Raw genomic sequence first — 25,552 nt, forward strand, 5'->3', positions numbered from 1 at the left:
CTCCGGTGGTGACGGCGGTAGGCGTGGTCAGAGGGCGGCGCTTGACCCCCCTGAAGGCGTGGTCTCCGCCAGGGGGCGGGGCCGGAGGGTGCCCTTCGGACGCAGGGGAAATGCACGCGGCGGCGCGGTGACGTCAGGCGGCGCGGGCCGGTGGTGACGGCGGGTCCGGGCGGCCATGGCGCACCGGTACCTGCTGCTGGCGCGGGGCGGTGGCTGCCGCCGGGGGCTGCCCGGGGCCCCGCTGCAGCAGCTGTTCTGCGGGCGAGGCCTGCTTGGGGGGACAAGGCCCTGCCTGGCGCAGGTGAGGAGCGGACACGGGGACCAGGCGTCGAGGGAGGGCCAGGCGGCTACGGGCGGCCCCGGGGCGGGGAAAGGCGTCCCGCTGCTCGGGGCCGAGGGCGTCTCTCTGCTGCTCGCGGCCTTCCCCGGCTCGTCCTCGCCCCGTTCGGAGGACGCAGCCTCGGCCTGCTCGGTACCGGCCCTTCCGGGCGGCGGGGAACGAGGGCCGGTGTGTGGTGAGCGGGCGGGCTGGAGTGCCGCGCCTCCCGGGCTGGAAGTGGCAGCCGGCTCCGTCCGGGAGAACCTGCGGGCTCCTTCGGCTGCAGCTGAGCCGTCTTGAAGAAGGAAGACGAGGTGGCACCCCAGAGCTGCTGCTGGTGCTGCATCCCGCCACTATTCACAGAAATTTAGACTGTTAGGAGGTTGAAAGGACTTGAAGGGCTTCCTCTTCCTAACTCCTCTGCCGTTATCAGGGATACCTCCCACTACACCGTGTTGCTCAGAGGCCCATCCAGCCTGACTTTGAACACTACATCTACAGCTTCTCTGAGCAATCTGTTTCAGTGTCTCACCACCTTCACAGTAAAGAATGTCTTCCTAATAACTAACTTCATTTCTGCTCTTTTAATTTGTACCCGTTACTTCTTGTGCTATCACTACAATTCCTGACAGAGTCCTTCTCTGGCTTCTCTGTAGACAGCCTTCAGATGCTGTGAGGTTGCTGTGAGCTCTCTATGCAACTTTCTCTCCTTCAGGCTGAGCAGCCCCAACTTTCTCAGCTTCTCTTTGTATAGAGTGTTCCCAGGTTCCCACTGGTTTCCCAGGTGCTGTGTCCCACCTAATTCCTAAGTTCTTCCATTGCTTTCTTGGGGCAATGATTTGTGTTAGGTGGGTTTGTGGCTGTTTGAGGGACTGAAATTTTAATTTAAAGATTAATGACTGAGCACTTTGTTTTGAGTGTCATTGTTCTGGAAAAGAGGAGTCTGGTTGTTTGCATCCCGGGATTGCACAGGGCAGTGATGCCATGAATCTGCATCTACAGTTGTGGTACGAACTGATAAACCATGGTGTCTGTTCATTCTTAGCAAAATGGCCTTTACTCAGCTGTTACAAGATGTGTATTACTCTTGTTGACAGCTCTAGCACAGTGGAGGAGTGACAGGCCTATGCAGCTGCTTGGGAAAAGGACGATTCTTAATTCCTCTCTTTCATTGAGAGGGTTGCTTTGTTTTCCTGTAGTATAGAGTGGTGAAAAGCCACACCTTTATAGGTATGAAGGTGATCTCTAGGACAGTGATAACTGTGAGACGAATACACACAGAGGATGTTAGTAGTTTCGTTGTGTTCAGCGTGAATATGTGGCTTGTTTTTAATGATGAATTTGGTTTTGTTTTATCAGAGCTGAACATAATTTCAACAATAAATAAAACATTGTCAGTGCTGCTGATCTCTTAGGAAGCTAATTCTTGTCTCTTTCAATAATTAAAGAGTTCCTATTTGGAATCAATATTAGGAAAGGGGCTTTGTATTAATTCTAACATCTGGCTTTGTGTGTAGGCAGAAAAATGAGGAACTTTTGCTGTGTGTTGTCCCCTCCTCCCATTATGTTGTGTAATATTTTGGTGGCTGTTAGATAATTAAGACTTTCAGTTTCATTTTACTTTGATTTGGAACTTGATAATGGATAAAACTGTAAACTTCTGGTTTTCTAGAATTACCAGTTTCTCTATCCTATTTGCATAACTAAGCAAGTGGATTTTCTGTTTCTACTTTATATAGCCTCAGTTTTTTTAAAAATTGATTGTGCTTGCAGTGTTTTATAAAATTTTTAAGTAGTCCTACTTGTGGTCTTGGGTTTATGTGGCACTCTGAACTAGTAACATTTTATGGGTTATTTTAACTCGAAAACTGACCTTTGTGTATTTTGCTTGTCTAGAACTTATATTTTTAAAAGTCTTGTTTTTTAGGATGGTGTCACAAGATTTGCTTGAAAGAAAAAAAAAACAACATATTTTTTTGTTTTGTTTTTTTGTTTGGTTTTGTTGTTGTTTTACATGCAGTGAGATTTTTTTGCCTCTGATTTGGAGACACTTGGCAAGAGTTTCCTGGTGGACAGCTCAAAACAGCATCCAGTCAAAATGTGCTCTGTTTGCTTTCTCTCTGTTTAGGCAGTGAGTGTGCTTATATCAGCTAAGCTTACTGTGGCATTCCCATTGCCAGACAACCCAGGGACAGGCCCTGTATCAGGCAGGTTTTGTGCCAATGTTTTAGAGAGTTCTTGAATATCTCTAGTGAGGGAGACTGTACAACATCTCTGTGCAGACTGTTCCAGTGCTTAGTCACCCACACAGTAAAGATGTTCTTCCTCCTGTTCAGATGGAGCTTTCTGTGGATCAGTTTCTGCCCATTGCCTCTTGTCCTATTGCTCAGCACCACTGATAAGAACCTGGATCCATCTTTCTGGCCCCCTCCCCTCAGATACTTAAAGACAATAATGAGGTCTCCTCTCGGCTGTGTATTCTCGTCTGGAGGCAGTCAGGTGACACTGAACATGCCATGAAGTCAGTTGTTCCTTTTTCTCACAAAGCAACTTCAAAACACTCAGCTCTCTGCATATCAACTTGACAGGTGACTGCATGTGTACATGGAATTTAGAATCTGTAAAGACAATGCAACAAGAACAATAATCCCATTATTCAGGTCTGCTCCAAAGCTCTGTGTGCTTACCCTTCTCTCTCCTTCGCTTAAATTGTAACTTAGTTCTGTAGTAAACCCATGCTGGTCTAGCCAAGCCAGGCCATTAGATTTGGCTTACTCTAAACTTTTCTTTTAAACATGAGTAGTTTTGTCTTAGTTGGAGTAAAGCTGTCAGAATATTCCAGTCTCTTTGCAAATAAAAAGTAATCTGAGTTTGCAGAAGAACTAAGTCCCTAATGTTTCTGTGTTGTAGGAGACCACTGGCGTAGGAGAAAACCCCATTGTTTCTTTGAGTTTTGTCAGTTGCTGCAATATTCACTGCCTGTCTGTATTTGAACTATACATGATCTGTAGCAAGCTCTTTTTATTTTATTGCCCACATGGCTGCATCCCACTTGTTCTAAAACTTCTAGGAGCACTGATGGATGCTCATTTTGGAGGTCATAGTGGATTGGACTTTGTAGCTGTTCTGTACATTAGCTTATCTCTATACTATCTGCACTGCACATGCTTCAGTATCAGATTTTATTCAGAGACGTGCAGTGGCACAAAACTAATGGCCTGATCAGCAGCCTAAGAATTCTTAGTTCAGTCTACAAGCAAGAGCAAGGAATGAGAATGTTTTGGTATTCTTGGCTCCAGCAGGTTGAACTACAGGGATGCTCGAAATAAGTCTAATGTATTACATCATTTAATAAGGGGTGGAGGGGGAAGCTCCAGACAGAAGATTTCAGGAGCGTTACAGCATTCAGTTGATGAATAGCAGCATGCCTAGGGTAGTTCTAGTGTGCAAGCAAGTAAGCAAAAGTTTCTTTAATATGCAAAAACAGGTTTTATTTGTAGCCACTGTACCTTGGCTATAACACTGAGCTTCCCTTCACTGAAATAGTCCTAGAGGTGTTCGTCCCACATGGATGTTTGCTGTCTTGCAAAGTTTGGTTTTTGCATTTTACTGTTTCTGTGGCTGTTAAGGTAAATAGCTTCCAATCAAAAAGAACAGGAGACTGAGTGCCTTTATGTGGCGGGAGTGGAGGCAGAAGGAAAGTCAGTCTGTGGGGAAATCTTGGCATGGATAATAATTTGTTTTTCACAAGTGCTGGAAAATCTTATGAAGGGGATTTTATCTAAAATATGTCTGTCTTGAAGAAGTAAGGTGATTTCTCTTGAATAAAATTGCAGTTTACACTTTTTTATTTATCTACAGTAGCAAAATTTTGCTAAGAATTAGTGAGTTTAAATATTTAAATCTCCCTCATTGCACTTAAACAATGAATAACAGTAAACAGCCTTAGAACAAGGAGCAATAGGCTTAGGTTTCTTGGGGTTTTATGAGGGAATATTTACCCACACAGGGCTTTAGATCTTCTTTTTGAGCTGAGATTCCTCATCTGTTTTAGTTTCTTAGCTGGATGTAAGCATTGTCTGCCACATCCCTTTCTTTTGGATTCAAGGAGATCTCTCACATTCAGAAGCTACAACTTCTTAATTTTTGAAAAAAGGTTGCAGACAAAACATGATTCACTGCTATGTTGGATCATGCTTGTACAGTCACAGTTAATGTTGCACTTCAATGTCATTCAGCTGGTATGATGAAATGTTTCCCATAGAAATCAATGTGTATTTAATGTTCATAGCTTATAATGTTTTCTGCTTGATTTTTCTCTTTTAATAAAGAATGTTTTTGTGTAAGATGAAACTCTGTTCTTAACAACAAGAATCAAAATCTCCTTGCTGTAGAAGTTACTAATTTGATAAACTTTTCTTTTTCCATTGTTGTCTTACTTTCTGGTACACAGCAGTTACTACAAAGTCTGTTGTAAAGTTCCAGTTGTAAAGCAGTCTCTGATTAGCTGCAGGGCTCTGCTAGAGAGCTTGAAGAGTTTTGTGGCATGTTCTTTATATTTCTTTTTCACCTTTCAGCTCTGTGACCAAGTTACCCCTGGAGTTACTGCTGATAGAAACACTGTTTTGGCGAGTGTAATCGCTGCTTGCAGAAGGCTTTTCTCTCAACCTCCCAAAGGTGACTGTAACTTTGATTTGTGAAACGAAGCAGACTACTTACATACCTTGCTGAGGACTGCACTCATGTGCCATTTAGGTTTATTGTCTGTGGGGAAGTCAGTTCTTGTACTAACCAGCCTTCAGTCTTGAGATGGAACATTTGATTTGTGGGATTTTTTAGGAGCTATTAAAGAATAGCGTGGTTTGGTCAACTTAACACTATGAGGTGGAGCTTTCTGTTGACCTAAGATTCTCTATCTCTGGTTAAAAGATAGCTTTACTTCAGGTTATTAAATACATGTGGTATTCTCTTGTCAACACAGTAGATTTATTTAGGGAGACTGGGTAGAGCTTTTCAACAAAAAGACAAGAACAAAGCTGGTTTTGCAGTCTGTATGTTGCTAGCTTCTTTGCTGGTGTATACATTCAGTTTGTGATGGCTGAAGAGTGATGAAAGAACTGTAAAATTGTGAGCTTCTTTCCTCTTTCTTAATAGGATTTGAAAAGTATTTTCCCAGTGGGAAGAAATCTAATGGATCTAAAAGTACACCTGGAGAAACAAAAGGTACAAAAAGCTGCTTGACTCGAGTTCTTTGTGGAAAGTGTATTCATTAAATTAGGTTTTAGCATCCCAATTGTGAATTTAGGTTTTTTCTTTATTTTTAAAGGAAAATATTTCTGTACCAGATTAGTTTATAAGTATAAATTGATTTGTTTTTATTATACAAAATATGAAAGCAAAATAATGTTCGTCTTCTGGAATAGTATTTCTTTTTATGCTTCTGTTGGAGCGCTGTCCCTTAGTTATGAGACCTTTCATCTGGTCATAACTGTCTCTCTACCACTTACTTGACTATATATCTGGTTTTCTGTGGAAAATTCAGGTAATGTAAGATTGGCATAAGATGTAAAATTTTTTTGTTGTTTCCTTTTGTTAGAAACAAAGCAAGCTACTTCCAGACAACCCAGTGGGACTAGTAGTGGAGGAGGTGGCAGTGGTGGAAAAAAAGGTGGCAAGAAAGAAGACACTAACTGGTGGACCAGATTGCAGAAGGTTTTCACTTTAAAATATCTTTCTTTATGTCACTATTTTGTCTCCATGAAATAATGAAATAATCTTGCATGGGTTTGTTTTGCTTTTTAAGGCCATATTCTGGTTGCCCAAATCTTGCTCAAGCCTCCTGTGCCAGGCATTTCATGGCAACTGGCTCTAGGTGGCTCCCCACTCGGTGCCTTTCTTGAATAACTGTTTTGTGCATAGCTCCAGAGGCATCTACCTCTTGTTCAGGAATGTTAATAAAGTTTAAGCTGTGTGAATGTGGTTGCTAGTAGTCAGTATTCTTAGAGTGGAGCCTCAGACCTTTAAAGGCTTTGTATTTTGTTTCAGTGTCAATTTGGAGAACTTTCTGACCACACAATGCTCATTAAATGTAGTTTGTTTGCTCTTACATGTTCTGACCTCAATGGAATACTTGTGTGAGTTTCCCTTTGAAGTTTATTGCAATTAGCTCTCACACAAAGATGATGGCACCTGACAGTACAGGGATATAAAGAATGTTTTTGGTGCACGTTACATTTTTCATCCTTGTTTTTGTTTGGTTTTTTCCTTTATTTTTTGTTGGTCTTGTTTGCATTCCTGGAGACTAGGGATAATTGTTTTAGAATGGAGGCAGGAAGGTCATGTGATATTTTTTTTTTTTTCTAAAAACAGTAGTTTATAGATCAAAACTCTTCAACTGCTATTCGTAAAATACTTAAAGATTTTCTGTTGCTGTAATTCCTCAGTTCTGTGTGAAATTGCTGAAGTGTGTGTACAACAAAATAGACCTTTGACATTCTCTGTGGCAACCTTGAGGGCAGGGAATAGAAGCTACAAAGAAATACAGAACTTGTTTCCTATGTGCTTACTGTATTACAGACTCTTTTTTTTTTTTTTTTGCCTTCTCCATTTCCTAGGGTGACATTCCATGGGATGTCAGGGAGTTTCGGATGTATGTAGTGGGAAGTTCTTTTTTCTGGACAATGGTGGTATACTACTTCTTCTTCAGGGTCCCTGGAAGAGAAATCACCTGGAAAGACTTTGTCAACAACTACCTTTCTAAAGGATTGGTGAGTGGAGAGGGGGTTCAGTGTGAAACATCAGAGTGCTGAAGATGCTAGTTTCTGTCTCCCCACTTAGGCTTGTGTTTGTGTGTCTGTAGAGTGAGAATTAGCTCAGTATAATTTTCAAGGGAGAAAGGAATTAGCTTTCATTTTAATCAGTTCCTAGATCTGATATTCTGGATGGATGTGTGGAGATTTATGGAATTTCATGAGAGGAGAGGGAATAGCAGCTAAGGACAAAATTTCTGTGGTGCTGGTACGAAGGGGCAGTGTAGCCACGCTCTCTCTGGGTATGGCTTTACAGTACAGGTAAGCTGACATAATGGCTTAAAGAGACATGCCAGCTGCCTTTGGAAGAAGTTTACTCCAAACCGTATCACTTGCATGAGTCCATCCCTCTGAAAGAAAATTTTTCTGCTTGTTTCATGCCTGAAATCAGTTCCTTGGGGAACCCAAGAAGCTGCAGTGAGAACAGAAAGGGATGGGTGGGGAATGGAAGAATCCTTTCAAGGGCAATACATTGGCATTCCTTCGTCAGCCTGTATTGTAAAGTAACTTCCTCTCTGTTTTTTCCTCTCGTTTTTTCTTACATGGAGCCACTATTGGAGCAATCAGTTTTGTTGTCAGTATCCTATCTCTCTGTAGAGCTTGGCAGCTTTCCATACTTGGAGTAATAGGTTGGTGATGCCCTGAAGTTCAGGAGATGGTGTCTTGCACAGGCTTTTTCCACTTCAGGAGCCTCTAGTTGTCTGCTGTGTTCCCTCCCTGCTTGTAGCTTCGCCTACAGATTAGGAAAGCATTGGTTTGTGTTGTCCTCTAGGTTTCAGACCAAGAAGGATGTTATGTTAACACAAAATTAACCTTCCATTACTGTGGTAAGCTGCTGAACAAGGTGTCTCTTACCTTTCTTTTTTAAATGATCTCTGCAGAGCTGCTCTGTATGCTTCTCCCCTTCTGCCTAGACTGTCTTACAATCAGTCCTGTTCTAAACTGGTCATTCTGTACATCTTGTGAAAAAAGCCCATACTGATGAAATTTCTGAAGCAGTAAGACATTTAACTCTGTAAAAAGATTCGTTTAGCTGTTATAATGAACAAAGCCTGAAGCCTCCTTGCAGAAAAGCATTGTAAAAGTAGGTTGTTGCACAAAACCAAGTTTTTTGTGTCTTTGTAAGATGTAGTGTGGATATTCAGACAGACTAAATGTCTAGCTATCGAGTCCTGTTGGTTGCCATAGTGGTGGGGAGAAGACTGCACTATGGAGTCATGTGCTGTTCAAAGCAAAGGCATTCAGGTAGTGCTGTGTGAAATCAGGTTAGTTCTAGAGTGACTTCTTAGCTCGTGCTTTCCTTTAATTCTACCAGAAATGGCCACACATAGTGAGTTTAGGGAACAACCTTACTAACCTGTGTGCAGTTCAGGCCCAGCTTCTAAAACTAGATTGCTAGTTTTAAATGCTTTAAGAGATGTTTAAACCAGTTCTTTTTTAGAAAGAGAAAGACAACGTGGAAAAATCTTTAGTTGACTTCTAAAAAGGCCCTGTTAAATCCAAGGAACTAACCATTGGAGGAGACTTGTAAAAACGATCTTAATGGTATATATCTGCTAAATCTATAGTTCCTAGATTTATATAACATCTCTTACCTCAGCTAAATACTTCTTAATCTAACTGGTGTTATATTTAATATTGTAGCACAGGAAACCCTTTCTATTGGGGGAAAATATTTGTAAGAACAGAGTTCAAATTTCCCTCATTTTGCTCAGTTTGGTTTGTTTTGGAAGCTTCTGTAAGAGTTTGGAATCATATAACTTACTGGTTTTGGTGTTTGACCACTGAGACAATTAACTATTGTTTAACTATTTTACTGTAACTGATTTTTGCTGAGGCATGCATTGAGTTTTTCCTTGAAAAAAGAGTACGATGTCAGTCTTTCAATCTAAATACTGATGTGCCAGTATTCCTTTTTTCCTCATCACATACATGATTCCTAATGGCAAACTGTAGACTGTGAAACTGTTCTGGTGTACATGATTAATTGTAATCTCCTAACTGGAAAACAGATTCACATTCATTATCTGAAGCTGTGGTGAAAGTGCAGTGACTATACTTTTCACTCAGGTTTTGTTCTTTTCTCCTCCTACAGGTGGACAGACTTGAAGTGGTGAACAAGCGCTTTGTCAGAGTCATCTTTGTTCCTGGAAAGTCTCCTCATGAATGGGTAAACACTTTTAATACATGTACATGACATATTAGAAGCAGCAAAACAGTCTTTTTATGTAAAGTTTGAGGCAGAAACTTGGTCTGGATCGTTAATAATTTCTTCATCTAAACCATATTTTCTTGTTACATTATCCTACATCGTGTGTTTTTCACTTTATTGTATCAGTTGTTTTGCCATAGATACCTTTAAACTGTGACAAGTAGTTCCTTTCTAGCACCATGCTCTTTAATACCGATACTCAAACAGGAAGAGCAAGAAATTGCTGAAGGTTCTGTATTTTTAACTGCTGTTTTCCTTCTGGTCAAGAAAATCCTAAACTTAAGTCCACATACTTAGGAGTCTTTTCTGTTCCAGACTGCTTTTTGCCAGTTACTTGAGAAAACAAAGAGAAGTGTTTGTTTCCAGCGTATTTATTTCATGGATTTGCTCTTCTAGTAGCACAGTGAGGAGCGGATTGATGCAGACGAAAGTTTTCCAAAGAATGCTAACCCGTGGCAGGGACCTATTAATGAATACATATTTTTTCATGGAAAATTCAAAGAAGCTATAGAAAAGCTTCATCAGGTTACCTCTTCTTAGATGGTGGAGCTTTTCTTAACTGTCTTTCTGAAACAAGGTCTGCAAATCCCTCCTGGGTAAAGTGAAATTTGCACCAATTACCTAATCAGTGGGTTTCATTGTGACTTATTTATACACCTACTCTTTAGCCCACATACAACCAGTTGCTTTTGTTTCCCAATCAGTTAACTGCTCTGTTTTTTCTTTTTCAATGTTAGGATAAGGAGGGACAAATCAGGCAGGTCATGGTGCAAAAGGGGAGATTTTCTTGAAAGACCAGATCTCAACACATTTTGAAAGTAATGTCTGGATTTTTCTTCCTGGTCTGTGATAAATTTCATGCTGTTTTTTTTTGTTTTGTTTTGTTTTTGTTTGTTTGCTTGCTTTGTTTTGTTTCTTTTTGTGAAGACAGCTGACTTTAAAGCTAGTATAAACTGCAAAAAACCTTTGTTAATCAGAAGGGCTAACACCTTGAAACGAAACAGTAAGTTGTATGACTGCTGTGTTTCCAGGTTCAGTGCTCTGTATTATTCTGACTATATAGCTCCCTTGAAAAGATCTGTTTATTACTCCCTTCAGTTGTTTTTTTTTTTTTCTGGAGAAAATGCCAGGATTTCCATCTGTTTAAAGTGCCCTAAAACTGTTGGTAATTTATCATCTCTGCAGCAGCAGAGGTATTCAGGTTGGGGTGCTTGAGATTTGTTGTGTGCCTCTTACACCAATTGCACATTCGACAAGGCAACTTAAACTTGGTCCAAATCTAACCCATACACAAGGAATTACCAGACTAGAAGCAGTTGTCTTGTAGTGAAGGTGAAATAAGAGAGGGCACTTTGTGATCTCTGCTTTTTGTTTTTTCCTGGCAGTACGTCTGGTTTAATATCGGTAGTGTGGACACTTTTGAACGGAATCTTGAGACTGTGCAGCAAGATCTGGGAATAGAAGTGGAGAACAGATTGCCTGTAGTCTACTCAACAGAGAGTGATGGGTAAGAAGTTGCTTTTAAAAGCCTCTGGTAAAAAAAAAGGTTGTGTTTATAGTAGAAAAGTAGGTTTGTAATACACATAGCTTATGCTTCACTAGGTGGCAGTATTATCAGGACAACATTCAGCTTGGGTTTATTTTTGAGTGTTAAGTGTAGGAGAGGCTGTTCAGCACTTTGTCTATGAAGAAATCCATATCCTCTTACTCTAAATAGAGCTTCTTATTATATAAATGTTTTGCTATAACTCCTTCCTTCATTTAAACCGTTCCATCCAGTGATTTTTACTAGACCATGAGTTAGCCAGGCATGGCAGCAGGGCTCCACAGATACTCTGTAGATTTTTGAACAGACACATTATATCATAGAACCACAGTATATTGGCTGAGATATTCTGAGCATAGATTTTTGGCCAAAAAACTAACAACTAAGAATAAGTCAAATTTTGGGGCCTTGGAAAAAAGCAAGAAATGGGTGATTAAGTAGATGACACTAACCTGTTTGTTAGCAGAAAGTGGAAGATGCATCACGCTCTTAATTGTTAAGAGAAACGAATACTGATATTAGATTTATAGCATTGTTGCTTCCCATTAGGGAAGAATGGCTCTGATACTAGATTTGTGTTCTTTGTATTAACCTTATGTAGCTGAATTTTATTGACCTTATTTAGAAGACAGTAAAAGTGCTTTTCTGATGTATTTTTCCAAGTGGCTTAGAAGAGAAATGTAACCTTGTATCCCAAGGACTAGTTTCTTTTTGGTTTTACGTGAGTGGTTTAAAAATTGCTGCCAGTGATGTCTGTGAAATAGGTTTTGTATCATCAGGAAGTTGGACTTTTGGTGTAGTAGCTCACATGACTAATGCAAATGCCTCATTTACCATCTCTCTTGTGTTTACATTCTTGGTACTTGGGGGTATTTGTTTTGATTTGGGGGGATGGAGGGCAATGTCTTGGTTTTTCTGCAGTGTGTTTTACCAAGTTGCTGCTGCTTGTTGGTCTTGGTGGCTACAGGAAAAATGGTGGCCTCAACTCTGGGCAGTCCTGCAACTCCGGACAGAGGTTTTTATTTTCCTGTTCTACACACTGCCTGCCTCATTTCTCTCTTTATAATGGAGCATGCTCTTAAGGATCATCATAAATAAACCTGTTGTGCCCTTATTTAAACAAACCTGGGGAAAAGTGATAGTCACGGCAGTGCAGCACTTGTGCAAAAAGGCTATATGTTGACCTGAGGCTTCTAACAACAGACTGGGAAAAGTAGGTTAGTTCCTATGCCTTCTTCAGCCTTATACAGACCTTTATTTCCTGAATCCCTCTTCTTGACCACAGTTCTGGTCCTTTCCTTCTCAGTGGTTGTTCTTCATGTAGATATTTATATATTGCCCTGCCCCAGGAAAGCCACAGTAAACAGGAGAGAGCAGCAGTGATAAATAATCAAAGTACTGCTGTTTGATCAGAATCTGCTGAATACCACAGTAGAGGGAAAAGTCCTTTTCCTCTTTATCCCAGGAATGTGGGTTATTTGTAAAACATGGAAATCCTGTGCTCATTTATGATTGTGCTTATTTTCTGCATTTTATTTTTGCCAAGTGGGGATAGAACATCTTATGAGCTGTTTGAAGCTGTTCCTTTTCACAGAAGAATCTGTACTGTGCTCAGATACTATGATAAAGAGGACTGTGTTAGGGTTTTTGGCTTTTACAGAGCTGTGCTAGAAAGCTGGAGGACAATGGACAATTAATAATAATTTTTAAAGACCAAAGCCACAAAACAAAAAAACAAAAACAAAAAAAAAAAAAAAAAAACAAAAACAAAAAAAAAAACACCCCAAGAAACCACCCCTTTCCCCCTGCTAATCTGTATCCTTGAAAATGATAATGGAAATATTGAAAGAAGAAAAAAATGCAAAAAGCTGGAAGACCTAAGGGAAGAAGAGTGTGTTTTGAAGGGAAATTTCTCCTGGAAATAATAGGATACACTGTCTATATGCTACCTAATACAACTTACTTTGAGAATATAACCATTTACATAACTAGTCCTGTAAATTTATCTTTGCAAAAGCAAGCTTCTTCTGTTATTAGGTAATGCTGTTTTTCCTCTGTAAAACTCAGCAATGTTACTTGATGTGTTTGGCTTAAAAACAAGCAACTGTCAGTATAACAATTTGTTTGTGATTTACTTTGGTGTTTTCCCAGTGTGAAAAACCTGTGGAAATACAAACATTGCAAGTAATAGAGTATTTGTCCTGAACTTGCTTATGATGGAACCAACATCTTATACATGTTATTTGCAGTAATGGATTTTTGTGATATGTTTCTCTTCTGGTTTTCTCCACAGATCATTTCTTCTCAGTTTGCTGCCTACAATTCTGATTATTGGTTCATTGCTGTACACATTAAGAAGAGGTCCTGCAGGCTTAGGTCGGGCAGGGCGTGGAATGGGTGGACTTTTCAGTGTTGGTGAAACTACAGCCAAAGTCCTTAAAGATGAAATAGATGTTAAATTCAAAGATGTAGCTGGCTGTGAGGAGGCAAAATTAGAGATAATGGAGTTTGTTAACTTCCTGAAAAATCCCAAACAATATGAGGATCTGGGAGCAAAAATTCCAAAGGTAAAAGAATGATGACTTAGACTTTATTCTTCTAGTAGTCCTCAGTATTCTAAACTGTACAAGGATTGTTTACATATGCAATGCTTTCCAGCTTCTGTCTTCTTCCAATCAGGAAAAAAATAGTAAGCATTAAATGCCAGCAGTGTAACTATGGTGCCAGAAGACTTGCCTTGTGGAACACATTCTGTTCACATGGACCAGAAATGATGCACACATAGGTATAGCATCAGTCTTCAAATAGTTATGACAGAATTGCCTTTTGGCTGTGCTGGCAGGGGAGTCCACCTGATGACATACCTTCATTTTTCTTTTTTAATATATCAGTCAATGATACACTGTTCCTGTAACTCTTAAGTCAGCATGGAAGTCTTGTATTGAACTTGTTTTTCCTTTTGCTCATTTAAAGGTGGGATCAATCTTCAATTATTTCCTTGCATGATTTTGACTGTGGTGAAAGAAAAGCCAGCGGACTCAATATCGTAACCTGTTATTTCGTGGGCTTAATGTTATGTTTTCTTCATGAGGACAATATACCTGTTTCTCTTACAGGGGGCAATTCTGACAGGTCCTCCAGGTACTGGGAAAACACTTTTGGCTAAAGCCACAGCTGGAGAAGCCAATGTGCCATTTATCACCGTCAATGGCTCAGAGTTCTTGGAGATGTTTGTTGGTGTGGGTCCAGCACGAGTAAGTCTCTAGCCTTGCTCTTTTCTTTCAGTATTGGCTGTTGAAAGGATGTTGTCAGGTTTGGGGGACAAAAGGCTTGATTACAGCTGAAGTTCTTTCTTCTGTGCAGATTCCTTACAAGTGATGCCAAATGCAAGTCTAAACACAAAAATCACCAGTGTACCTTTAATAAAAGTTACTAAGGTAGTTCACTATGTGGTTTCAGGCCATTAAGGATGTGCCTCTTTTCAGGTGCTTGCAAACACAGAACAGCACTCTAAGTTCTGATCTGAAGTAAATTTACTAGCTGGATCAGAAACCTGTAGCTCATTTGGCTACTGCTATGGGAGTGCTTCCTTCTGCTCCTAAATCTTGTTTGTTTGAAGAACTTTATTCTCTTTGTCGTTTCAAACTCTTACCTGTAAAGAGCTGTCTAGGACACACAGATAGCTGCTGATTTGAAATATGAGTCCAGTGACTGATTTCTGGAGATCAGGTGTTTTAAATAACCAAATATATGTCTAATATTTTTGGACTTTTCTGCATTAACAGTCTTAAGAAAGCTCATTAAAAACATGTGAAGTGGTATAAACAAGTTACTGGTGGTATTTTATGGTAATTAAAATTTGGCAAAGTATTAGGTATCTTAAAATAATAGTGATACTCAGATTTCTGTTGTTAATACATACCTGAAGTGCCCCAATGCAAAGTGACTTAACTTTTCTGTAGTGTTCTATGAAAGTACTTTTACTGTCCAGTGAAATCTGTTGACACAACTTTGGCTGGGAACTGAGGTTTCAGCACAGTTGATAATTTCTGATGCCTGTAGAAGACAGCATGAGAGAGTGTTTTACTTTCAGTTCCTATTAATTTATTAAATAAGGCAGTTGTTTGTGAAGCTAAATTGATCATTTGTAAATTTGAATGTGCTTGAACTAAGACTGCTTACATAGCCTTGGTTTCTTTGGTGACTTTTAAGTGTATATGCATATGGAAACCTTTATCTTCCATAATGCAAATACACTAAAAATAGTTGTATGACTCTGGATTTCTGCTTATTCCACTTGTTTATTTTTGTCCTTCACTGTACTTCTTTCAAAAAAATCTGGGCGACTTTCTGTAGTACAGCCTACTATCCAAAATTTGCATCTCATGTCTGCTGTACATTTTTTGTCATCAGAAAAGCCTTCTATAATTGCATCACTAATGTATAAAGTAGTAAAGCTCCAAGCTGCACCTGATTCTTACTCAGGTCAACATTCTTCCATTAACTTTTCATTTCCTGTTTGCTCCAGTTTGATTCCTCAGTTGTAAATCTGTTAACTCACTGAACTGGTTTTAATGAGGTTGTTATGATAGGTTTGCAAGAAGAGGAACATTACAATGTTGCAGCTAAAATTCAAGTCAGATTGTGCTGCAACTATTACAGTATTTATGTAATATCTTGTTTAAAATATGAAAGTCTAAAAAAAAATTCAACCATCTACTCATGTCCTGCATGTTTTTTCCAGACTTCTAGAAGTTAATTTAATTTCCAAGCAAATATTTGGAGGGGAATTAAGTAATTTATCATTGCCTTGAGGGCTGGCTAAAGGTTTTGGAATGCTTGTTCAGCACCATACCCAGTTATAGGGATACTTTTACTGATGTGCCTTCCCCCCCACCAACTCAAAAGAGTTACAAACAAGTCTGATACATTCTCTGTTCTTTTGTTTAGGTTAGAGACTTATTTGCTCTGGCTCGAAAAAATGCCCCCTGCATTCTCTTCATTGATGAAATAGATGCAGTAGGGAGGAAGAGAGGAAGGGGCAACTTTGGAGGACAAAGTGAGCAAGAGAACACACTCAATCAGCTTTTAGTAGAAATGGATGGTGAGTATTAAATATCTAATACTATGTTATAACAACAAGGATCTTGGAAAGAACTACTATGCTTGCTCAGACCTGCTAACCAAGATTTGGGTTCTAGTTTAAATTCAGATTTTTTCCCTGTTGCCTAAAATAAAGCATGGTGACTCATTTTGCTGCACTGCACCCTGATGTTTTGCTAAAATTCATTCAGAGAAAAAGAACCCTCATTCTGTTTCCTAACTCTTTGTCATAGTTGGATAGGCAGAAAAAAAATTCTTCACAATAAGACCAGTCTGTCTGTAAAAAAATACAGCTAACCATGCTGGTTCTGTGATTTCCTGAGCAGTTAATCTATTATTGTATTTTGAAGATAAAGCAGGATTTGATAAAGTATTTCACAAAGCAGAGCCCAAGGCCACATTCTTGTTTGTTATGAGAAGCTGGGCAATGCAGCAATAAATAGAAATATTTTCAGCTTTAAGATAATTTGTTTAAACTGTCAGTTCTCAGATGACCCTGTAAAGTGGACAGTCTATTTATTTCTGTTTTGGGTTTTTTTCACAGAAATTATATTTACAGCTTTTCTTATCTTTAACAGGATTTAATACAACTACAAATGTAGTAATTTTGGCAGGTACTAACAGGCCAGATATTTTAGACCCTGCTCTTATGAGACCAGGACGCTTTGACAGACAGATTTACATTGGTAAGTTTTACCTGGGTGCCTGTATCACCCTCTGTTTGTAGAACACTGCTGAAGTCACTGTGACTATTTATACTTGTAGCTTCCTTTCACACAGTGAATTTGAATATATATGGATGTGAAAAATAAAACCATATGTCTTCTATTTTAAAGGACCCCCAGATATAAAAGGAAGAGCGTCCATTTTCAAAGTTCACCTTAGACCTCTGAAATTAGACACTGTCTTAAATAAAGATAACCTAGCAAGAAAGCTTGCATCGCTAACACCTGGGTTTTCTGGTAAGTGACTCCTAATGCTACTGTTATTCTCCATTTACTATTTAAGATGTAGATACTTGATTTCCCTACTAATTCTGGTTTTCTTGCACCTGATCAACTGGATGGCATGTGATTTCATTGTATTTGCTGGCACAGCCTGAAATTCTCTTTGTCTGGTTGATCAAGCAAGTAGGAGATTTCTGAGGGTCTACAGTTTTGCCAGCTTCAGTCAGGGTGACATGAAAAGAGAGTTTCTTCTGTCTTCAGTGCAAGCAGTTCAAAGGTTTCTGATTGTTATCACCTGTGTGTTCTTCCTTTGTTTGTTCTTTCCTTTGTTGCCTTCTTGAACACTTCTGGAGAAGAACTGGGTTTTGTGGAATTTATGTGCATATTCTGTAGGGGAATTTGTTTCTGGATGTAAAAACCAAAAAACAGTGTAGAATTCAACTACTGGTCAATATGGATTTAAAATTAATTCGATTATAAGCCAGTAATGAAAGTTCTCACATCATTTCCTAATTCAACACTTGTGAATTCTTCACTGGTTTTTGGTCTATATAAAACTCGTTTCCTGAGATTTGACTGTCAATGTTGCTGGTAGCTACAGTGATGATGTTTTAAACTAAGTTACCTCAATAGCACTACTACAAATAGTTTTAACAAAAAGTGAATGGCTTGAAATCAGTAATGTGAAAGAATATCTTCTAAAGATATGCCAATATCTGAGCTATACAGAATTCACATATAGGAAATGCATGCAGCTAAGTATATACTAGATTAAGTATAATCTGTTGCAGACAGAAAAGGAAAATGGGATGTATCAAACAAGTACTTCACTGGTAATAAACTTTATTTGCTGGCTGTCTACCTATGAGAAAAATCCTAAAGCCTATAAATATAGCATATGTATTTAAATATATCTTTAATAATTAAGCTATTTCAGAGCACGTTACCTTTAATTTTCAAGCTCAGTGAGACTTCATAGCAAACTAGTTCTAGATAACCTTATCTTTATGCTAAATTCAGAGAAAAGTGTTTAAAAGGATCAGTAATTGTTACCTTCTCTGCTTTCAGGTGCTGATATTGCTAATGTTTGTAATGAAGCTGCTTTAATTGCTGCAAGGCATCTCTCAGATGCTATAAACCAAAAGCATTTTGAGCAAGCAATTGAAAGAGTTATTGGAGGTAGGTGAATTGCATCAATTGTTTCTCAAAAGTTGTAATAGGCAACTTTCTTTTTTATGTGTATAGGAAGCCATGCTTTTGAATCTTTTCCTGCTCTTCAAGGTTGATTTTTTTTTTTTTTTTCCCCTCTCCTGAACACACCTGAGATTTAGGAAAGAAGTATCCTGTCTATACTGCTGACTTCTGTAATAGGGGAAGGGGGGTACAAAGAAAAATTTCATCACGACACTTCTCTAATTTCTTCAAAACAGCAAGAGGAAAAGCTGTTTGGTTTTAGGGATGCTTTTAACTGCTGCTAGCCTGAGATAGTATAGAAAATATTTTTAAGGTGCAGATGTTTTATTTAAATATTTAAATATTCTGAAGAACTTAATTTGAAACTAGGAAGTCTAAGGAAGGACAAAGTTACAGTGAAACCTGTGAGATGCAGATTTGTAAATCTTTCAGGTTTGAGAGGGGTGTGTAAACTTTTTCAATAGATCATATGCATGGCCTCTAAGTAATGCTCACCATCTTTCCAAATGAGGTAAAGGATTTCAGAGGAGAAAGTTGTGTCTGAAACTATTAATCAAATTTATTTTACAAAGGTTTGGAAAAGAAAACTCAAGTACTCCAGCCAGAGGAGAAGAAGACTGTAGCATATCATGAGGCAGGGCATGCAGTTGCAGGATGGTTTTTGGAGCATGCTGATCCACTGTTAAAGGTAAGAAGGCTAATTTGAGCTTGTAATTTTAATAGTAGCATGGACAACATATTTTTCTTTTTTTCCTTCTTAATGTTAAAAGGATACTAAAATGTATAATCTTTTAAAAAGCAGTCTGTGTCAATTTTAGAGTACATTTTGGTTCATTTCTTGTAACTTGCTTAACTGTTTTCTGACTTACCTGTTACATAGTCTAAATTTCCTTTGAAAGTGAGAGACCTGTTCTTCCCATGAGTCTGCCTGCCTTGATGGCTGCTTTTTCTCTGAGGCTTTCAGTACTGATAATTGGTTTAAGTTACTCTTACCAGGTTACACAGGTATACTTCAGGAATATATAAGGCTAAATTTTAGTTTCAGTTTGCTTGCTTTTGGGTTCACAGCGTGACATGTTGAACATAGAGGCGGAAAGCATCTCAATCTCCCAAACTTGCTTTAGCATTCATATTTTTGCATAGCTGTGTTTTTAATCACATCTCAAGCTCAAAAACAATCTTGTACAATTTACTCCTGGAAGAAAGGTCATTAGTAAGTGTGGAAATTCCTTAAACTGCTCAGAATACTAAAGATGGAAAAATGCTATGTCTGTTACAGAGTACATAATGCCCAATACCTAACACTCAAGCATGTACTGGTTTGAAAAGCAAAACCAGTGAGATTTCAAGTCAGTAATACAATTTTTAATAGGGAGGAGAAAAAGGAAAAAAACAAAATACATGCAATAATAAAAAAATAAAACCACTGACTGAGTCAGAATACAACCTGATACCCTGCCAGTCGGGGTGTTGTTGCAGTCCAATTTAATGGTGGCTACAGTCCTCCTGGATTACAGATGTAGTTCAGTTGAAGCAGTGGTATTGTAGAAGGTGCAGTTTTCCTCCGAAAGGTCCAGTGATGATGTGGAAAAAAAGTCTAGTTCTTCCTCTTGAATCCAGTGGAAAAAAGGCTGCTTTTGGCGTACTAAACCTCAGTTTTTATCTAGGTAGCAAAGGCTTGGCTTGTCCTCCTGGCTGGAGCATCTCCCAATGGGATGGTGTAATCTTATCAGTTATACAGTAGGACTCAATGGCCCATTAACAGAAGATACTTCCCACAGAGATAAGGATGATCACCCTTCTCAGATGGTAATAGAATATGTATCTTGTATTGTAAACCAGGACAAAGAATTGAGGATTTTAATTAAAATGGCGCTGTTTTTAGAGAAGATATGACAGTGGCTTACTTTTCCAGATATTCTAGTAGTTGTTACCCAGTTTAGAGCTAGCCAGGACTTGTAAGGATAAAACACAATGGGGGCAAAACTGTAAACTGAAATAAACTGAATTAAACCTCAAGCATGAGTATGGTGTAGGTTGTAGTATTAAAAAGTAAGTCAAACTGAAGAATGCTTTATGGCTTTTCACACTGTTTAGCACTGTGTAGCACTGTTAATTTTGTTTGTAGGTATCTATTATTCCACGTGGTAAAGGACTGGGTTATGCTCAGTATTTGCCCAAAGAACAGTATCTTTATACCAAAGAGCAGCTACTGGACAGAATGTGCATGACTCTGGGAGGACGTGTATCTGAACAAATCTTCTTTGGAAGAATTACAACTGGTGCCCAAGATGACTTGAAGAAGGTGACCCAGAGTGCATATGCTCAGGTATGGGCTTCAGTGAGACTTTTTTTTTCCTTTATGGTTTTCTTTATCTCTGACCTAACTAATATTTTTATATGATGCAATTTCATCACGTGTTTGCTTCAAAAGACTTGTTTCAGAAACACTGCATGAGTAAACATCATGGTGTTGTTTAGAGATGCCGATAAAAATATTTTACTTCAGTCTCACAACGACAATCCGTGCATTAGGGTTCAATTACTGCCCTACATCTGCCCACAGGAACATACATGTTGCAGTTGGATCCAACTGGATTCAATTACATGTGGAAATTGTTGTACTTATTTAAAAATGTAATTTAATGCTAAGATTTGATCATATCATCCTACATTTGCAATTGCCCAGTGTGAAGATTCAATTTGGATTCACGCTTGAAATCCAGACAACCTTACATGAAAGCACTATTTGATGTCAGTTAAGGCTATGGGAATTAAGACATCGATTTGTGTTTGTCATATTAACTAATGTAGATAAGTCATTTAAAATCTTATCAATGCAGTGACTCACCTAAGTGTAGCTGTGGGCCACACACATGTGTTATTACATTTCCTGCATCAGGACAAAAGGTGTCATAAGACACAAAGAGCAAGAGATATTTTGGAGTACACTTATCTTGCCCTGCTTGCTTATCCCCAAACCCCACCTATTCTCAGGCATGCTTCTTGTTGCCTCAGTTCTGGAAGTAAATATGAAATGATCTCCTGTTAATTCTATGAGATCTCCAGATCTCTTGTTCAATTTTAAGTTTAAAAAAATAAGTCTACTTATGGACTTTACTGCATGTTAACCAAAAAAAGTATCAAACTTTTCTTAAGAAAGCAGGTTAAGATGCTTGGTTCTAATGGTGAGATCTCTTTGAATTCTGGATATTTGTTGTTATACCTATGTGGATCTTGCTAGACTGAGAAGTGCTGCTTTAGTAACCATAAAGTTGATAGTAGCCATGGAGTGAAGAAATAAATAGCAGTTTGAACTTGCTTCTGCCTCTGCTGGAGAAAAATGAGGTTGAAACATCTACATTTGGCAACCGGACAAGTCAGTATTCAGACTGAGTCAAGCAAAATAAGAATTGTTTTCACATTTGTAGAGTGTCTTGAGATGAGGAATATAGTATGATTTTTGGACTTGTTAGAAAAAACCTTCAAGACCCTCTACTTTAGTACTTAAGTCATCTGTATGGGTGAGTAGAATATGCTAAACTTTAGAAATATTTTGAATTGGCAAAACACTTCTATTTCTGGTAAAAGAGGAGGGTTTTACTGCTTAAGGAAGCCTGAAGTGTTTTTGTGTAATATTTTAGAATTTAAACAGCAAAGCACAATGCATACCACTAATACTACTTTAAAATGGTGTTGTGTCCTTCACTTTATTCAGTAAAAAGAAACAAGTGCAAGTCAACATGCGTGTATTAACTTCAGTAGACTTGAGTTTTCAGGGAAGGGTTGATGTTACAGGAAAAGATTAGGTTATAGCAAAATTACTTCTTCCTTTCCTTTATGTTGGCCATATTTTACATCAACCTACCCTGAAGTCTTGCTGTCTCCTTTGTTTATTTGTTTTGTTTTTGGTTTTTTTTCCTGCAGATTGTTCAGTTTGGTATGAATGAAAAAGTGGGGCAGATTTCCTTTGATCTCCCTCGTCAAGGAGACATGGTCTTAGAGAAACCTTACAGCGAGGCAACTGCAAGGTTGATAGATGAAGAAGTGCGGTCGCTAATTAATATTGCCTATGAAAGGACATTAAATCTGCTGACTGAGAAAAAAGCAGAAGTGGAGAAGGTGAGCATTACAGGATTTTTAGCCACTTAGTTCCAGCTGGTTAGCCAAAATCTGAATTGAACTGAATAAGATTTAAAATAGTGACTATGTAAATATATGAGGAAGTTTGCTCAAAACCCATTTGATGCAATCTTCAGAATGTGTCAGAAGACTTAACAGAAACCTCCTTTTGTATTGGAACATGTCTGAGCATCTCGTGAGCATAATTTAACATCCCTCCCTGCTTATGTGGTCTATATTAATTTGGAAAGCTGGAGGGAAGAGTGCCTACTAGCATAGGGTTTAGTGGATGTGATAGGCAAACTTAAAAACCTGAAGATTAAATACCAGAATACCAATTGTTTGGGCTAAAAGAAGCTCTCATAAACAGGGATGTTCACATGACTTCTTTTCTTTGAATTCCTTTTGAGCAGTAAGAAAAGTACCTTTGTCTTCTTCCTTTGCTGTCCCTTGGCTGCTTATGATCTGCCTCTCTGCAGCTGAGATTCAGCTTGTGCGTATTCTTTCTTCATTCCACAAAATCTGATACAGCAAAGGAATGATTTTCTAGGATAGGCATCCAATAGGCTTACTGACAAGGAGACAAGTTTGTATGGGCTCCATAAATCCTGTTGTAGCAGGTCAGCATCCCAAAAGGGATCACTGAGTGTGGTTTGTGCTGAACAATGAGCTCACTGACCTAAGGCTGCAAACTACCCTGGTGCAGTGTTCACACATTGGTATTTTATGGTGCTCTTGAGCTTGTTACACAGCAGCAGCCTGACTGGACCATCCCCACTGACTGGAAGGGACCATGTGTTTTCATCTGTCACTTAATGTCTTGCATCAGGAGCCTTTTGGCAGAAGAGAAAAGCTGCTGTTCTGAAGCAACAATAAAAGAAGCAGTGACCCACAGTGAAGGCACTTTGCTTAATCTTAAAAGCAGGTTTCAAAATAAAATTGTATTTGTGCTTCCTAAATGCTCAAGGGAGAGGAAAATCTTGTATCTGATGAACTCTGAAAAACCTGTTTTTTCTATCAAGATTAATCAATGCCAAATTAACTGCCTGAGCAATTAATTAATGTTTTCTCAATAGGACAGCTATTTTAAGATACTTGATATGTATGACATGGCATAACTTGTTGTGCTATTCCAGGTTGCCCTGAGGCTACTGGAGAAGGAAGTGCTTGATAAAAGTGACATGCTAGACTTGCTTGGCCCAAGACCATTTGCAGAAAAGTCTACTTATGAAGAATTTGTGGAAGGTACAGGAAGTTTGGATGAGGATACTTCATTACCAGAAGGCCTTAAAGACTGGAACAAAGAGCGTGAAAAAGAAAAAGAGGAGACAACAGATGAACAGGTCGCTAGGCAGATCAGAGGAGGGATGCCATTTTAACTGAAGTGTGTACCCACAGTGACTTGCACTCTGAAAGAGAAACAAACTCACCTAGTTTGTACTTCAAAACAAAAAATATTTATTCAACCAAACTGTATTAGGGATGGGTGGAAGAGTGACCTCTTGGGATGAGATAAGGATGTTCGGCTTCTGATGTACATGTGTGAGATCATCAGTTCACTGGTAAAAGGTGATCGTCTTTTGTTTGCCAGCATACAAGGAATTTGAGCTGCAGTGGAATGCCAGAACTGAGCCTCTCAAGCATTGGAACAGTACAGATTCATGCACAGACTTTGTGGCACTGGTCTTTTTTTATTTTTTTTTTCTTTAAAATGTCTGCAAGCTTATAAAAATCAAAGGTTTTTTGATTATTTATCTAAACTATACCTGTATGTGACCTGTTTCCAAAAAGAAAATCATAAAAAACATCATCAAATGTGAAAGTCTGGTTGTACAAACTACTAGCTTTGCAAAGCTATCAGCTCTTTCATCTGACCCTTTCCCCTTCAACTCATTTTGATTTTAGAGTTTGACTACAGAGAGCTGCCCTGTAAGTTGACAGTGAAACTGGACACTTGCTTAAATATATTAAAATGTACTCATGGTTCAGTGTCTAAAATTAAGTCTGAAACTGTTTGGCTCCTGCAGTTTTACCAGTCAGTTTTTTACAGTGTTCTGTAAAATATTGAACATATGAATGTGTTGTGTAAATACAGTTTGAGTCAATAAAAACAGTACTTTTCTGAACAAAGCTTGTCTTTTTTTTGTCTTTTTTTTTTCCTGGTTTCTGGGTATAGAATTCAAAACAATGCAAAACTCTGTTAAAATAGGGTAACAGGGTTGTGCTTACAAATACAAGCAGCAACCAAAACCAAAGGTGATAAATCAGATTGTCAGTTTCATACTCGTTTGCTTAATCTTAAGATATGGGGTTTTTCCCCTGCTTAGCCAAATAATCTGCTTCTTGTTGTCTGTTGCATGCTAAGAATTCATTAGTTGAAGAATTCAGCTGTTCAAAAATTAATGGCATGTCTCCCCATCCCAGCAGAAGACAGTTTATCTGTTTGTCAGAAGGCAGGAAGCATGTTTGGAGGGTGGAGTGGTGGTTAAGGGGGAAAGGAAAATAAACCCATCTTCTCTGCTGGACCAAATATCCTTTAAGGGTAATGAGTCAGAGTGTAGGTTAAAAGGATAACTAGTGAGTGATTCCATCTGTATGTTGCAACATACTGGAAACCAGTAGGCTGACAAAGGAAAAAGTTCATCTGAAAGTTTAGATCCTTGGTTCCAAATGTATTTAAATTATTTATGGAAATGATTCTTTTGGATTTTCTTTTTCTTCATGATCAAACTTCTATCTGTGATGTTACCTGGCTTTACAGGTGAAGAAGAATGAGGGAAAACAGAAAATATTGCTACTGTGGGCATATTTACTGGGAATTTTTAGTTGTTAAACACTTCTATTTATCTCTACTGTGTTTGTTGAAGAATGAATGATAAATAGGAAAGAAGCTTGAAAAACACTAAACTTCATTTCCTTAATTACTGGAGTCAAAGTTTAGAATGATTTGTAGCAAAATTCTTCTATAAAACTCAAGGCAGTGACTGATTTCTGTGCTTATGCTCTAGTGTTGTATCTTAACGTGTATTCTGCATTAATGTCTTGTTTGTTATCCTCCAGTTTAGCTGAACACTTCTTGTCTGGGATATTCAGTTTGTAGCCAGCGCTGAGGACTAGCTGTGCTTATACAGTAAAGATCAGAGTTCTGCATCTCTTCATTCCTTGCTGAATAAAACCAGCAGAAAACTCAGCAATCAACCACCCAAACATCAAAACACTTAATCTGACTCTTCACAGTGGAACTACCCGACTTTGAAAGAATCATCTCCAGATGATTTCTCTTAGTCCTTGTTTGTGTCT

At 38.6% G+C, this 25,552-nt stretch overlaps 1 protein-coding gene across 2 annotated transcripts; it reads left to right on the forward strand.

Moving 5' to 3' along the window:
- Window positions 1–134: 134 nt before the first annotated feature.
- On the forward strand, window positions 135–24,527 carry AFG3L2 (AFG3 like matrix AAA peptidase subunit 2). 2 transcript variants are annotated; one of them, XM_062487910.1, is made up of 17 exons: window positions 136–301; window positions 4,897–4,996; window positions 5,474–5,542; window positions 5,916–6,031; window positions 6,934–7,086; window positions 9,224–9,298; window positions 10,726–10,847; window positions 13,180–13,453; window positions 14,003–14,140; window positions 15,837–15,990; window positions 16,568–16,675; window positions 16,826–16,951; window positions 18,005–18,115; window positions 18,703–18,818; window positions 20,259–20,459; window positions 22,058–22,252; window positions 23,389–24,525. In XM_062487910.1, the coding sequence occupies exons 1-17, from the start codon at window positions 176–178 to the stop codon at window positions 23,629–23,631; spliced, it is 2,427 nt and encodes an 808-aa protein (XP_062343894.1). In that variant the 5' UTR covers window positions 136–175; the 3' UTR covers window positions 23,632–24,525. The 2 variants fall into 2 exon arrangements, with proteins under 2 accessions (XP_062343904.1, XP_062343894.1); XM_062487920.1 differs by lacking the exon at window positions 16,568–16,675 and having other exon boundaries at window positions 135–301; window positions 23,389–24,527.
- Window positions 24,528–25,552: the final 1,025 nt, after the last annotated feature.

Source organism: Cinclus cinclus, chromosome 1 (genome assembly GCF_963662255.1).
Source record: "Cinclus cinclus chromosome 1, bCinCin1.1, whole genome shotgun sequence".
Taxonomy (NCBI): Eukaryota; Metazoa; Chordata; class Aves; order Passeriformes; family Cinclidae; genus Cinclus; species Cinclus cinclus.

Bases quoted from the DNA above. Each gene is read 5' to 3' on its own strand.
- AFG3L2 (XM_062487910.1), top strand. From the start codon at position 176: ATGGCGCACCGGTACCTGCTGCTGGCGCGGGGCGGTGGCTGCCGCCGG. The intron at 7,087-9,223 runs GTGAGTGGAGAG...CTCCTCCTACAG, and splicing joins ACTACCTTTCTAAAGGATTG to GTGGACAGACTTGAAGTGGT. The intron at 18,819-20,258 runs GTAAGAAGGCTA...TTTTGTTTGTAG, and splicing joins ATGCTGATCCACTGTTAAAG to GTATCTATTATTCCACGTGG.